Raw genomic sequence first — 11,728 nt, 5'->3', positions numbered from 1 at the left:
TCGCCAAAGTGACGTGATTGAACCAGAAACAGAAGAATGGCTGAAAGTTTAGCGACGACTCCTTTGTCTGGGAGAGAACCGCCATAAATGTCGTCATGTGGTAGCAGCTAAGCTAGGGGGAAGATTCTGTGGTGATGTCTTTGCAGCGTACCAACATCTGATTTGTAGTCAGGAATTTCACATTTTTACAAGCTGATCAATCTCAAAGTATGTTCATGGCGACGTGTTTGAAAAGTTTCTTCATTTAAATAAAGTACAGCATATGTGAGATCCACGGCGTAAGGCAAAGCAGATTAGAACATAGCTCTTTAGCCCCGTTGACATTAATTGTTTCCTTCTTCCGAGGGCCCATACCCAACCGGAAAGCGAGGAGACCATATCGTACAGCGCAGTCATACGCAGTTTGTGACATGTTTTGCTAACGTGTCAGATTTCCACTCACCGGCAAAAACAGTAGCTTGGCTGACTGTTTATTGTTTGATTTATCCCATAAATACTGATGCTAAAGCTACATGCTAGCATAATCCCAACTATGATTTGAAAGAGTTGTTTGAAAGGTCTGACTTAAAGGACACAGTGTTTGTTTATTTGGTGTAAAGACAACTGTTAGTCATTAAAAAGATCTTTCCGAGGAACTGCGTCAACCCAGGAAATGGTGTGTGCTCTCTGAGGTTTCAACTCCACGTGTTTCTGCTTAAACCCGACAATCGCAGAAACCCTCAGAACCCCACAGGGTTACGGTTCCTCAGGAACCCTCTCTACAGGAGTCCATCCAGCATCAGGATTCATGGAACTGTGTGTGTGTGTGTGTGTGTGTGTGTGTGTGTGTGTGTGTGTGTGTGTGTGTGTGTGTGTGTGTGTGTGTGTGTGTGTGCATGTTCACATATGTTGTGTAATGAAAAACAAATGTAGTTTTTAAAAAATCACAGATTTATTGGCCTTTTTCTTGTAATCCACAAAGAAAATGACCCAAATGGAAGCCAAGGGGGGGTAATTCTGTTGTTGTAGTTTTGTTCTGATTAAATAAAGGACTCTGCCGTGTCACAGCGCTAATAAAACCAGACGGAACGCATTGTCTTAGATCAGAACAGAACCCGGAGCGCGGGAATGCTGGACATCTGTTCTTTCTGTTCTTCTCAGATCAGATGGAGGGGTGGACGTGGGTCCGTGTTGAGCTTTCAGATGTGAAAATAACCCCAGCTATTCCACCTCTCCTGAGGGTCCTCGACTCCCTTTCCTGGAGCGTCCCACACAAACAGCAGCTACTGTCATCTTCTCTGTACGACCCAGCCTCTCATGGAGGCCACAGCGCTCTCTCATTTTTCTACTTCTTGACCAACAGAAAGGAAGCGGGGGACGACCCTGACCTTTCACCTTCTAACCCCATGGGGATGGAGGGAGGGTTATGGTCTGTGGTGTTATCTTCTCAGGGCCCCTCACATCCCATAAACACATTAATCATCAGTAACCACAAACATGTGAGCTATGTAAGGGTACATATAATTAAACTTACACATCTAACACATTTCTCTCCTTGTTCTCAGTTATTAAAAATCAGACACCTTTATGTTAATATTGTTTTATTTGATGCACTCCACTTTGAACTGCACCAATCCAGCAACTGCTGCATTTTAAAAACAAGTATTAAAGGTGAATACACCAATATTTGCACAAGAATGATTTTTGTTTTAAACTCTCAGTGACACACTTTGCAGAGGGGGAGGGGGGGGGGGGGGTATTTGATTTTTCTTGGTGTCTGGAAAAACCTTCTGCCCCCTTTATTTTGGTCCAAGGTCATTACCGGGCTGGCCCTATTAAACACCTTCTACACCCCTGCTTAGTAGACTTAATGAAGTATTTTTAAGCCAGAATAAAAATGACTGAAACACAAATTTACATATTTGGCATTATTGACCAATATCTTTGATTTAATTTATTTGTTAAGAACATCAAGATGCATTACAGTGAACATTATAATAAAGTACATTTTTCTAGTGCAGAGAGGAGACGACCCATAGAAGCACTGATTTGATCTCATTTCAGAGAAAAACAGAACAGGTAAGATGCACCTAATAAATAAAATTACTAACATAAACTCAGGAATCTGTTGCTTTGCTTCATTGTTCTGGTGCTGAAAATATCACTAATGTGGATCAAAGGAGACACACAGATGAATGCACCTCTTATTTATTATTTGGAACTTAGTGGGCGTGGTTTAACCGGAAGTGGGCGTGGTTTAACTGGAAGTGGGTGTGGTTTACATCAATACATTATTTTAAGTCTGAAATTGATATGGAATGATCGGAAGTTGATATGTGTATTGTTTATGTGAAAACTATTTACAGAGCAGCCTCAGAATTGAGATTAAATATTTTTGATCACAATAGTAAAGGAACTATTACAGAACAACGTTTTTTCATGCCTCTTAACAGCGTTCTAACATAGCTGTGTATTTTGTGGAGAATTTTTAAAAAGCAACAACAACAAAAACTATTAGTGAAGTGGTTTTCTTGCATTTATCTAACGATCTAAGACAGCTTAATCAGAAACTAGTGACTGGACAATCTGGTTGCTGGTCTTAATAAACCACTGCACTTTCAGTGTCCCAGGGACCTTCACTATGCATTCGCGTATTTATCAACAGAACACCTCTGGTGTGAGAGGTTCTCTGTTCACTTCACCTTTAGGACAAACTACCAAAAAGAAAAACACCATTTAAAGTCACGGAACAACAAAAGACATTTGGATCTGCGACTGGTGTTGCGCTCTCTGGTTTACTGTGGCAACAGGTGCGTTGCAAGCTTTTCAAAGTGTGGGGGATGTTGTCTGTGCCTAAAATAATTTCATGTTATTCATCTTAGTTTAATTTGCATAATAGCGGAGCAGGTGCGAATTTTAGACGCGTCACGCGCTTTAAACATGTTACTGTTCAGAATACAAAACCAGGCTCTGTCTCGTTAGATTGGTGTAACTAAAGTTTGTACTGAATGAAACTTTACATTAGACCATGTTGAAAAGAAAAGGATCCGATTAAATCGTTTCCCCCTCATTTACAGTCAGGAAGTACAGCTTATACGCGTGGCTCTGGGGTTAATCAAGTTTAGTTGTTTCTCTTTGCAACAATCTTCACAAGAAGGTAAAACAGTTAAATGGCAGGTTACAGATATTTACATTTGACTTTTATTTTGACGGATAAACTCAAGGATGTTGGTTGTTTTGAAAGAATTGCCCCGACGCACACTGATGCACACACAGATGAGCTGACATTTTAATCGTTACGCACATCGCGAAGGTAACTAAATCAATAAAGAAATGATTCCCATCAGAACATCAGAGATTTATACTGGACATGTGCTCAGCGCGGCTCGGAGCGCCCACGGTGGACAGTGGGCTGAAGATCTGTAGAGGGGTTCGCAGCGCAGTGCAGAACTACAGCGCATGCGGTAAGATTTCCTCCCACTGAAGCGGTCTGGAAAGCTGGTCTCTCTGAGGGATGTGTCACTTGGAAAAATGTTCTCTGATTATGAAACTTTGGCTGAACAGCGCTTGTTCCCGTCTCCAATATGGAGACGCATGACGCATCCAGTCTGAGGCAGAATAGCCTCTTCAGCTCAGAAAGCACCTGTAGAGACATTTGATCACGCACAAAGTTCATGTGGAGCAGAAGCGGTCGGGCCACGGCAGTTGAAATGTTCCTAGCCCACATGAAGTGAAACTGTTTAATTGTAACATTAATGTGTTACTGGACACACACAAACACACACACACACACACACACACACACACACACACACACACACACACACCAATTAAAATAATGCTGACAGCGTGGACTAGAAGCCAGGTGATGTTTAGGTATTTAAATGATGATCAGGCTGCTGTAAAATGTAATCTCCATCCACATCCAGACACAATTATCCTCCATTCTTTCTCTAGTTGCTCTGCTCTTGTCTGGGCTGACGTAGCTGACGGTGCGCGCGGCGCGCCTAACTAGCGGCTGATGCACATTTTACGCATTTGGAGAGGTGGGCTGGATGCTTTGCTTTTACTGGAAGATGGTCCACTTAACGCACGGGTGTAGACTACATATTAATGACAAATGAATGAAAATTAAATTGTGAGTTTTTACTTCATATTTTAGAAATTAAAATGACGGGGTAACACATTTATGACGTCTTTTTAAACTAACTTTCCTAGCGTGACCTGTCTGCTTCACTTAAGTCACTGCTTATTAAGGTCCGTCCAAAACTACCGTGGCCCACCCAAAAATGAAAACCTGGCGCCGCGCCAGTTATAAACCTCTGCAAATTGTTGTTCTTCACTTTATCAAACTCACACTTTGTACAGCTAATGTCAAGATGTAAAATTATGAATTCAGTCGAGCTCTTCCGTCCCTCCCTCTCCTGCTCTCCTGGAAACCCGACATCGGCTGTCAGAAGCGGAGGTGAAGAAGGAGATGAGGCAAACAGAGTGAGTGCGACGTAGAGAAACCAGACTGGTGTGGAGGTGAGCAAAACGGCTGGAAAAGTGTGGGTGTTGAAAACGATCTCAATAAGAAAAGTGTGGGTGTTGAATCCCACATCCCCCACGGTGCGACACTCAATCCTCTCCTGCCTTTTCCTTTTCTGTATCTTTGTTATACTGAGTGAGAAAAAGGTAAATAAAAGCTTGATTTTGACATGGATCTTCCTCATATGACTGAGGAAATGTTTTTTTGGGTAATATCTGCTAAAATATTAAGATAAAATATGTGTAAGCCTTTTCTGTGTAGGTTCATACCCGGTGTATTTTCACCACAACAAGCCGAATGTTGGACAACGACCAAACAGGCGGGATTTATGGTGGGAAGCAAATCGATTGGTTGAAGGCCGGTTGCATCAGAGCTTACTGTTATTGGCTCTTGTTCTCCGATTGAGTCATATCACCTGATCGAGCCTTTCATATAATCCACACTACGAAATAGGTAAAAATATGTGTGATTTGTGCTGATATCATATCGGATTGATATCAGTAACTTATCAGAAGTGAAAAAGTTGTATCGGGACATCCCTGCTCATAACGTTCCAACAGAACCTTCATAATGTCAGAACCATCTGGTTTAGCAGATAACGCTGAGTTTTGAATGTGAAACCTGATTTGGAACGTTGGATAAGGTTGGATGTACCTGAGCTGTGGGCCCGTGTAGAAACTTAAAAATACTGTTGAAGTCTTCTGTGCTGCAGAGAAAGGACGCCACAGGCTCGGACATTTTCCCTCTGTTATCTGCTATTTCTGTTGGCCAGCACGACACCATAAACGTCTGTTTTTAGTTGCTGCGTGTCATGACCTTTGGTTCCTGACGGTCTGTGTGTTTATGTTTGCTTTAGCGTGTCTTTCTCTGTGAGGCCTGATTCCAGTTTTAAACTCTCTCACAAGGCTGAGGACCGAGTTCTTCAAGTGAGTTAGATAGTGTTGGGTTAAGGGATGAAGGAATGGGTGTTCTGCATGATTTTGATTGAGATTTCTCTCAGAATCCTCACAGACGTCCAAGACGTTTGAGAACAACTGTGCATACACATCATGCCAGTCGGCGGGACACGTGGTATACAGAATAGTTGGTTTGCAAAGCGTCACGGTTTCATTTGGGCGGTCCTGCATCATGCAGCGCACCCCCGATACTTCACACCTGTTGAGGCTGCAACAATTGAACTCTTCATTGTCGACCTTCACAATCTTGCAGCTTTTCGTCTCGTCTCCATCCTTCATCCTCACTGTCAGCTTTCCCACGGCTGTTAGCACCAGAATGTCACGTCCTGACAGAAGCTCAATGGACCGTGTTGTGCAGACATGTTAACATTAACATTGAAACGAGCAGCTTCCATGAATGCAAGCCAGGCTACGATTGAGCACATCCACGGACTGAAGCGTAGGCGCGTACGTGCAGACCATGGTGCAGACGCAAGCGCAGGGTGGAACTCCTGCTTCTGATCAAAGGGGCTGTGATGCAATCAGACTGGGTGCTCTGCCTCTCCCTCATCAACTCCCACCAGAGGATCTAATGAAAACCCACTGGAGGGAATCTCTGCTTTCGTTTCCTTCTGCCCTCTCATCTTCACTCCCTGTCCTCCTCCTCATTCATCTTCCACGCTGCTCCTCCCTCCTTTCTCCCTCTGCTCCACTGCCTGGCTGGACTTCCTCTGAGACACAGTAAATATTTCCCATGGCTTACTTGACCGCTCACAGGGCGAACAGGACACACAATCAGAGGTTCAGCTAATTAACAGAAATCCTGCATGTGTTGGGTCAGAGGTCCCACGGGGGAGCGTTGCTGCAGACCTTAAGGTGTGACACCTCCGCTGGAGCACGTGTCTGCATCCACTGGACGTGCGGATTTGACTCTAACGCACATCTTGACTTCATTTCCTAAAATGTTAGCCTGTTCTAGCAGAAGCTCTGAGAGGGAGGACGAAGCGATGGAAGCGTGATCGGGATGGCTCTTGTCCAGGTGTCGTCCAGCCCCTCTGCAATGATGGAGCTGTGACGTCTAGCAGCTTCCCTGTTGTGTAACCACCAAGGGGCTGCAGGGGGCTATATGAGCCCCCAACCTCGCCTGGGTTCTCAGAGCCTCAAGCCTGTTTGCTTTGTACACAAACTCAGAGGCATGCTAGAGTTCGGGGGAGTCAGCTGGGCAGACTTCTCCTAGAGGAGACAGGACACGGACATGGACTTTAGCCAAGAGAGTCACTGAAAACCAGCTTCACTTTTTGGGCAAAACACATCTCAGGTAAAGTTATCGTGTTTAAATGAGACAGGATACACGACCGTAGGCTTCCTCTGATGTGTAGTCACTTACATTAACCTTCCTACCACTCTCTTGAAGCCACTGCCTGGTTTGATCTGCTGGTATTTATTATTTCCCTTGGTGCGTTCCATTTTCATTTATATTTCTGTGGCTTTTTTTAGGGTTTCTTTCAACCTATTATATCTAAAATGAAGTCCAATCTTTTGTTCCTAATTCATGAATGTTTAATGAATTCAGCCATTGATGCGATGCAGCTTTTTCCCAGGAATCCAGGAGGCAGCCAGATGATTAAAACCCTTTCCAACGCATGGTGTAATGAATTCCTTCTGTGATTATTTATCAAACACGACACGTAATGAGCACCAGAGCCAGTTCAGGATTTTTGCACGAAGAAACGGTTGTCCATAAAAGGCGCCCGTCATCTAAACCCTCACCTGTTTATTTTTTGTTAACAGCTGATCTTGGAAATCTGAGAAAGTCTTTTGACGCAGGAGAACATCCAGCTCCACGATGGCGTTCCCAAACCTCTCCCTCTTCAACACCAGCTCCTCCCCCTTTTCAGCAGCAGAGGTCTATGTGAACGGCACCCCAGCTCCCCTCTGCACAGACTGGCCTCCTTTACCTATTACTACCGTGATCCCCACCATCTACAGCATCATCTGCATGCTGGGAACCATAGCCAATGCCTTGGCGGTGTTCGTGTTGACCTGTGGCAATAACTCGAGGAGGACAGTGGCTGACATTTTCATGCTGAACCTGTGCACCTCTGACATGCTGTTCCTGCTTTCTCTGCCGCTCTGGGCCGTCTACTACTCCCGGGGCTACAGCTGGCCCTTTGGACAAGCAGCCTGCAAGATCTGTGGAGCCATCCTCAACCTCAACCTTTATGCATCCATCTTCTTCATCGCATGCATGAGCATGGACCGCTACCTGGCCATTGTGCATCCTCTCCGCTCGCTGAGTGCACGAGACACCAAACACGCCTGCTTCCTGTGCGTCCTGGTATGGATTCTGGCATGTGCTTGCTCATCTCCCAACCTGGCTCTGAGGAACATTGTACATCTGGAGGGGCTTGATGTGGATGCCTGTGTGATCGCATACCCTGACCGTAGCTGGTTTCTGGCTCTGGTCCTGATGAAGATCCTCCTGGGATTCCTACTTCCTCTGCTTGCCATCTCGTGCTGTTACTGTGCCATCGGGAGACACTTGTGGGCTCATAGAGGCGTGGTGAACATGCAGCCTCCATCACACCTCCCAAACATGCCCTCACAGGAAGGCCACCGTCAACCAGAGCAACCCGCCACTTTCATCGCGAGCTCTGGCGAGGGCCGACCTCAGATGACCAGGAGAGTAGAGAGGATTTTATGGACGGTAGCCGCTGTGGTTCTGGCCTTCTTCCTCTGCTGGTTCCCCTTTTGCTTTGTGACCTTTATATATGTGTTGAACAGTGAAGGGTGGCTCGATGGCTGCTCCATAACCTGGACCCTAAACAACCTCACCCCCCTCACCCTTAGCTTAGGCTTCTCCAACTCCGCCATCAACCCTATTCTCTACTGCTTCATTGGAAATCATTTTCGAGGCCGCCTTGGGGACCTGTGTAAGGGCCTGTGTGCTTGTCTGAAGGCTCGTGGAGAGGAGCACAGCCAGAAGAGAGGCTCCTTCAGCACCAGGCTCAGCTCCTTTTCTCGAAAACTCAGTGACCTGAAGGACCTGGCAATTGTGGAGACCCCTGGTCACCCCTAGCAGACTTTCCCCCCTTCCAGCTCCAGGAAATGGAGTCTTCCCTCCTATAGTTTTACACCATTTAATCTAAGAATGTCACTGCTGAATACCAGGCTGAGCTCCAGATGCTGAAGGACACAGAGGAGTCCTGGTTTTACGTAACACACACACACACACACGGCACAGTCTAAAGAACACATCACAAACCGAACCGTAAAAGGGACTAATGTAAATGCACATTAAAGGCTAACAGATGTAATGTTTTGGACTATCCTGGAGACAAAATAAACAATCAAGAGTTTTAAAAAGTGTTAGCTACCTAAGTTAAGCTGTCACAGTATTTAGAGCTAGCTACATGAAGAGTGTTGCTAGTACGCTTCACACACGTCTTGTAAAGCATTTTAAATGGAAAGCAATGCTACTTGATAAATGTGGAATGCCTAAGCGACACAATTACACAGATTTCTGTCTCGATTCACCCCTCCCCAAACTCAAGGATTAAAGTGGCGCTACAATGCAGTTAATCAAAAGTCTACAACAGAACTTTGAGCCTCTAATAAGAAATGTTCTGTTGGCTTTCGTCTGTCCCAGGAGCTCTGATACTGGCCAGTCTAAAACCCCTAAATCATCCTCGCTGTGAAAAGAGCCGTTTGCTCCTCCCACTCGGCCAGGACATGAATATGATAATGAACTGCTTGCTGATTGGTCGGTTTCCCCAGAAGACCCTACAACACTGGAGACACGCAGGTTTGAGGAGGAATGGCTCCTCCTTATGACGTGTTAAGGAAGGCTTGATCAGAACAGTTTTTCTCTCAACTTTTTCATATTTCTAGTTGACAGAAGTAGGTCACACATGGCTTTGACTTTTTGGCCAGTTACTTTTGACCACCCTAGCTGTCTTTATTCAACATCAGTAATGAAAATGTTGGTTTGCATCCTAGGCCCTCTTTAAGATAACTGTAATGGCCCTAAGGATAACTTAATCAGATATTCTTTCCATGTGTGGAGAGTTAAGAGAATAATGGACTTTCTTGCCACAATATCACAGAGTGAGTGGTGTGTCCAGAGGACAAAGGACCACGTTTGTTGGGTTTGAAGAAATGTTTGACCTTGAGAGGTTTTGCATGATTTCTTGTCTGACTCGGGAATGTTTGTGAATCAGTTTGTTTGTAGCGTATCTTTAAACGGTGAATCACACCCTGGATTGAGTCTTACTTCACCCGCACTTAATGTTAGAAAAATGCGCCTAAAGGAGGCATCGCCTGGTGCACCGAGAGAGCAGCACAGAGGTGGTGATTGACAGCACTCCCCTCTACCCCCTCTCATCTATGCTAAGTTAAGCTAACATGTCATGTTTTAGTGTAGTATTTCAAATGAGGGAAAAACAAAACAAGCTAAATGGTGAACCTAGCTTTGGCTGCAGCTAGCTTGATTTAGGTATTTCGTATTAAATTATTATATATGTTGTATTTTATACTGTGACAAAGCTAATTTTCACATAAAGGTTTTATATACTGGGGAAAAACTCAAGATGAGAAGTTCAGGAAATGCTATTAAAAATGAATTTGTGCTACTTTTGTTTAGTCCACGAACACAGGAGATAAGATCCAATCATCAACCAGACATCTCAGTAGGTTTTGCCATGATTATTTTAGTGTGTGTGTGTGTGTAAACAAGATATTATCTGTGTAATCACCACAAGTCATTTATTGTAATACTGATGGTTCACATAGCATATATAAAAAGAATATGTCTCATATTTATGGCACGTGCTTGTTTGATGTTTGGAGATTTTGAAAACTGCGGTCCCATTTTGAGATTCATTTTCCCAGTTCCAGCTGTGACTGAGAGCTTCTCACTTGGAAATGAAGAGCGCTGACATTCCCATCCACTCGGCAGATTAACCATTTCTATTTTCCCCCAATCAGTTTCCTCCCATCAAAGATAGATACTATCGTAATCTCAGACTAATGTTCTCATGATGTATTCCGGTCTAGTTCTGGTTGTGTTGGTCGAGGAGGCTGTCAGCTGATCGATGGTCCCTCTGTTGCTGCTTGTGTCCGATATGGATCCACAGCATTCTGTATCGACCCTGAGCTGAAAGCCAAATATGTTTGCTTTAGTGGAACCCGTCTTTGCACTTTTATGTTTTAATTAGACTTGGCTGCGTTCACCTCAACATGTGTGGCTCCACATTAACAGGGCAGCCTTTTTCTTGAATGCTAATCCACATTTGACCACTGGGTGGTGCTAAAACGCTGCGGATGCAGTGATTAAGATGGCTGCATCCTGTGACAGAAGGCCCAAATTCCCACTGCTCATGATCTTTGTGAGACAAAGGAAAACTGGGCTCAGGCACAGATGGATGACTCATGCCGGCTGCAGCTCCGAGGAGGTAAAAGATGAAATGATATCTTCATAAAGAAGTTGAAAAATAAACAGCAGCTTTCAGACATTGTTGAATGTCAGAATCACATCCTAAACCTCTGAGAGGGGTCTTTTTCCTGAAGCTCTAACATGAAAACAAACAAATCTCCACACCTCATGGTGGCAGGTCACTTCACAGCAAGTCACGGCTCCAAAACACTCACCAGACTCTTAATTTGACACAAAACTTTTCCAAGTGACGGGACAGATTGCATGATGTGTTTGTTGCACACACAGCTTCATTAGCCGATTCGTCTGTGTGTGGCAGAGCAGCTGGGAGCTTCCTAAACACATGTTTAACAGAAGATGCAGCGGTGACAAGCAGCTGAGAGCGTTAGTGAATCTGTGGTTAGAGAATGCATGCTGGGAAAGATTTAAAAACCCTCTTAAACAGCAGGCAATAAAGTTTTTACTTTGAAGTGACTTTTCAGGTTGTTTTCATGAGAAGTTTTTAGAAAGTGAAGATGTTCATGTTTTATCTCATGTCGGGTTGTGGGAAGGCCTCACAGCTGGTATGAAGAGGTCAAAAAGACAGAAACCAGTCCTCCGTCACTCAAACTAACAGGCTTTACTAGTTAAACTAACAATGAACGTGGCAAAGTGGAATCTTCAAGTGTTTCTCTCTACAGTAGCTGACCTCTTCTGTCCTGATTAACAATAATACAAAAGTAATAATATTAATTTTGAGGAAATAATTATTTACTAATCATTTAACTGTTTATTTTCTTTTTTGCATGTTTTACTGTCATATAGGGATGAAAATACGCTTTACAAAGAGACTTTCAGTAGCTTAAGTTA

General features: G+C 44.2%; 1 protein-coding gene across 1 annotated transcript; it reads left to right on the top strand.

The window, feature by feature from the left end:
* Positions 1–5,960: 5,960 nt before the first annotated feature.
* On the top strand, positions 5,961–10,262 carry LOC107389596 (type-2 angiotensin II receptor). Its single transcript, XM_015966229.3, has 2 exons — positions 5,961–6,763; positions 7,237–10,262. Exon 2 carries the CDS (start codon positions 7,292–7,294, stop codon positions 8,522–8,524), a length of 1,233 nt encoding a protein of 410 aa, XP_015821715.3. The 5' UTR covers positions 5,961–6,763; positions 7,237–7,291; the 3' UTR covers positions 8,525–10,262.
* Positions 10,263–11,728: the final 1,466 nt, after the last annotated feature.

The sequence above is a fragment of the Nothobranchius furzeri genome, chromosome 1 (genome assembly GCF_043380555.1).
Source record: "Nothobranchius furzeri strain GRZ-AD chromosome 1, NfurGRZ-RIMD1, whole genome shotgun sequence".
NCBI lineage: Eukaryota > Metazoa > Chordata > Actinopteri > Cyprinodontiformes > Nothobranchiidae > Nothobranchius > Nothobranchius furzeri.
Note: the sequence above shows the minus strand (reverse complement) of the source record. Positions and strands in the feature narration are given on the sequence as shown.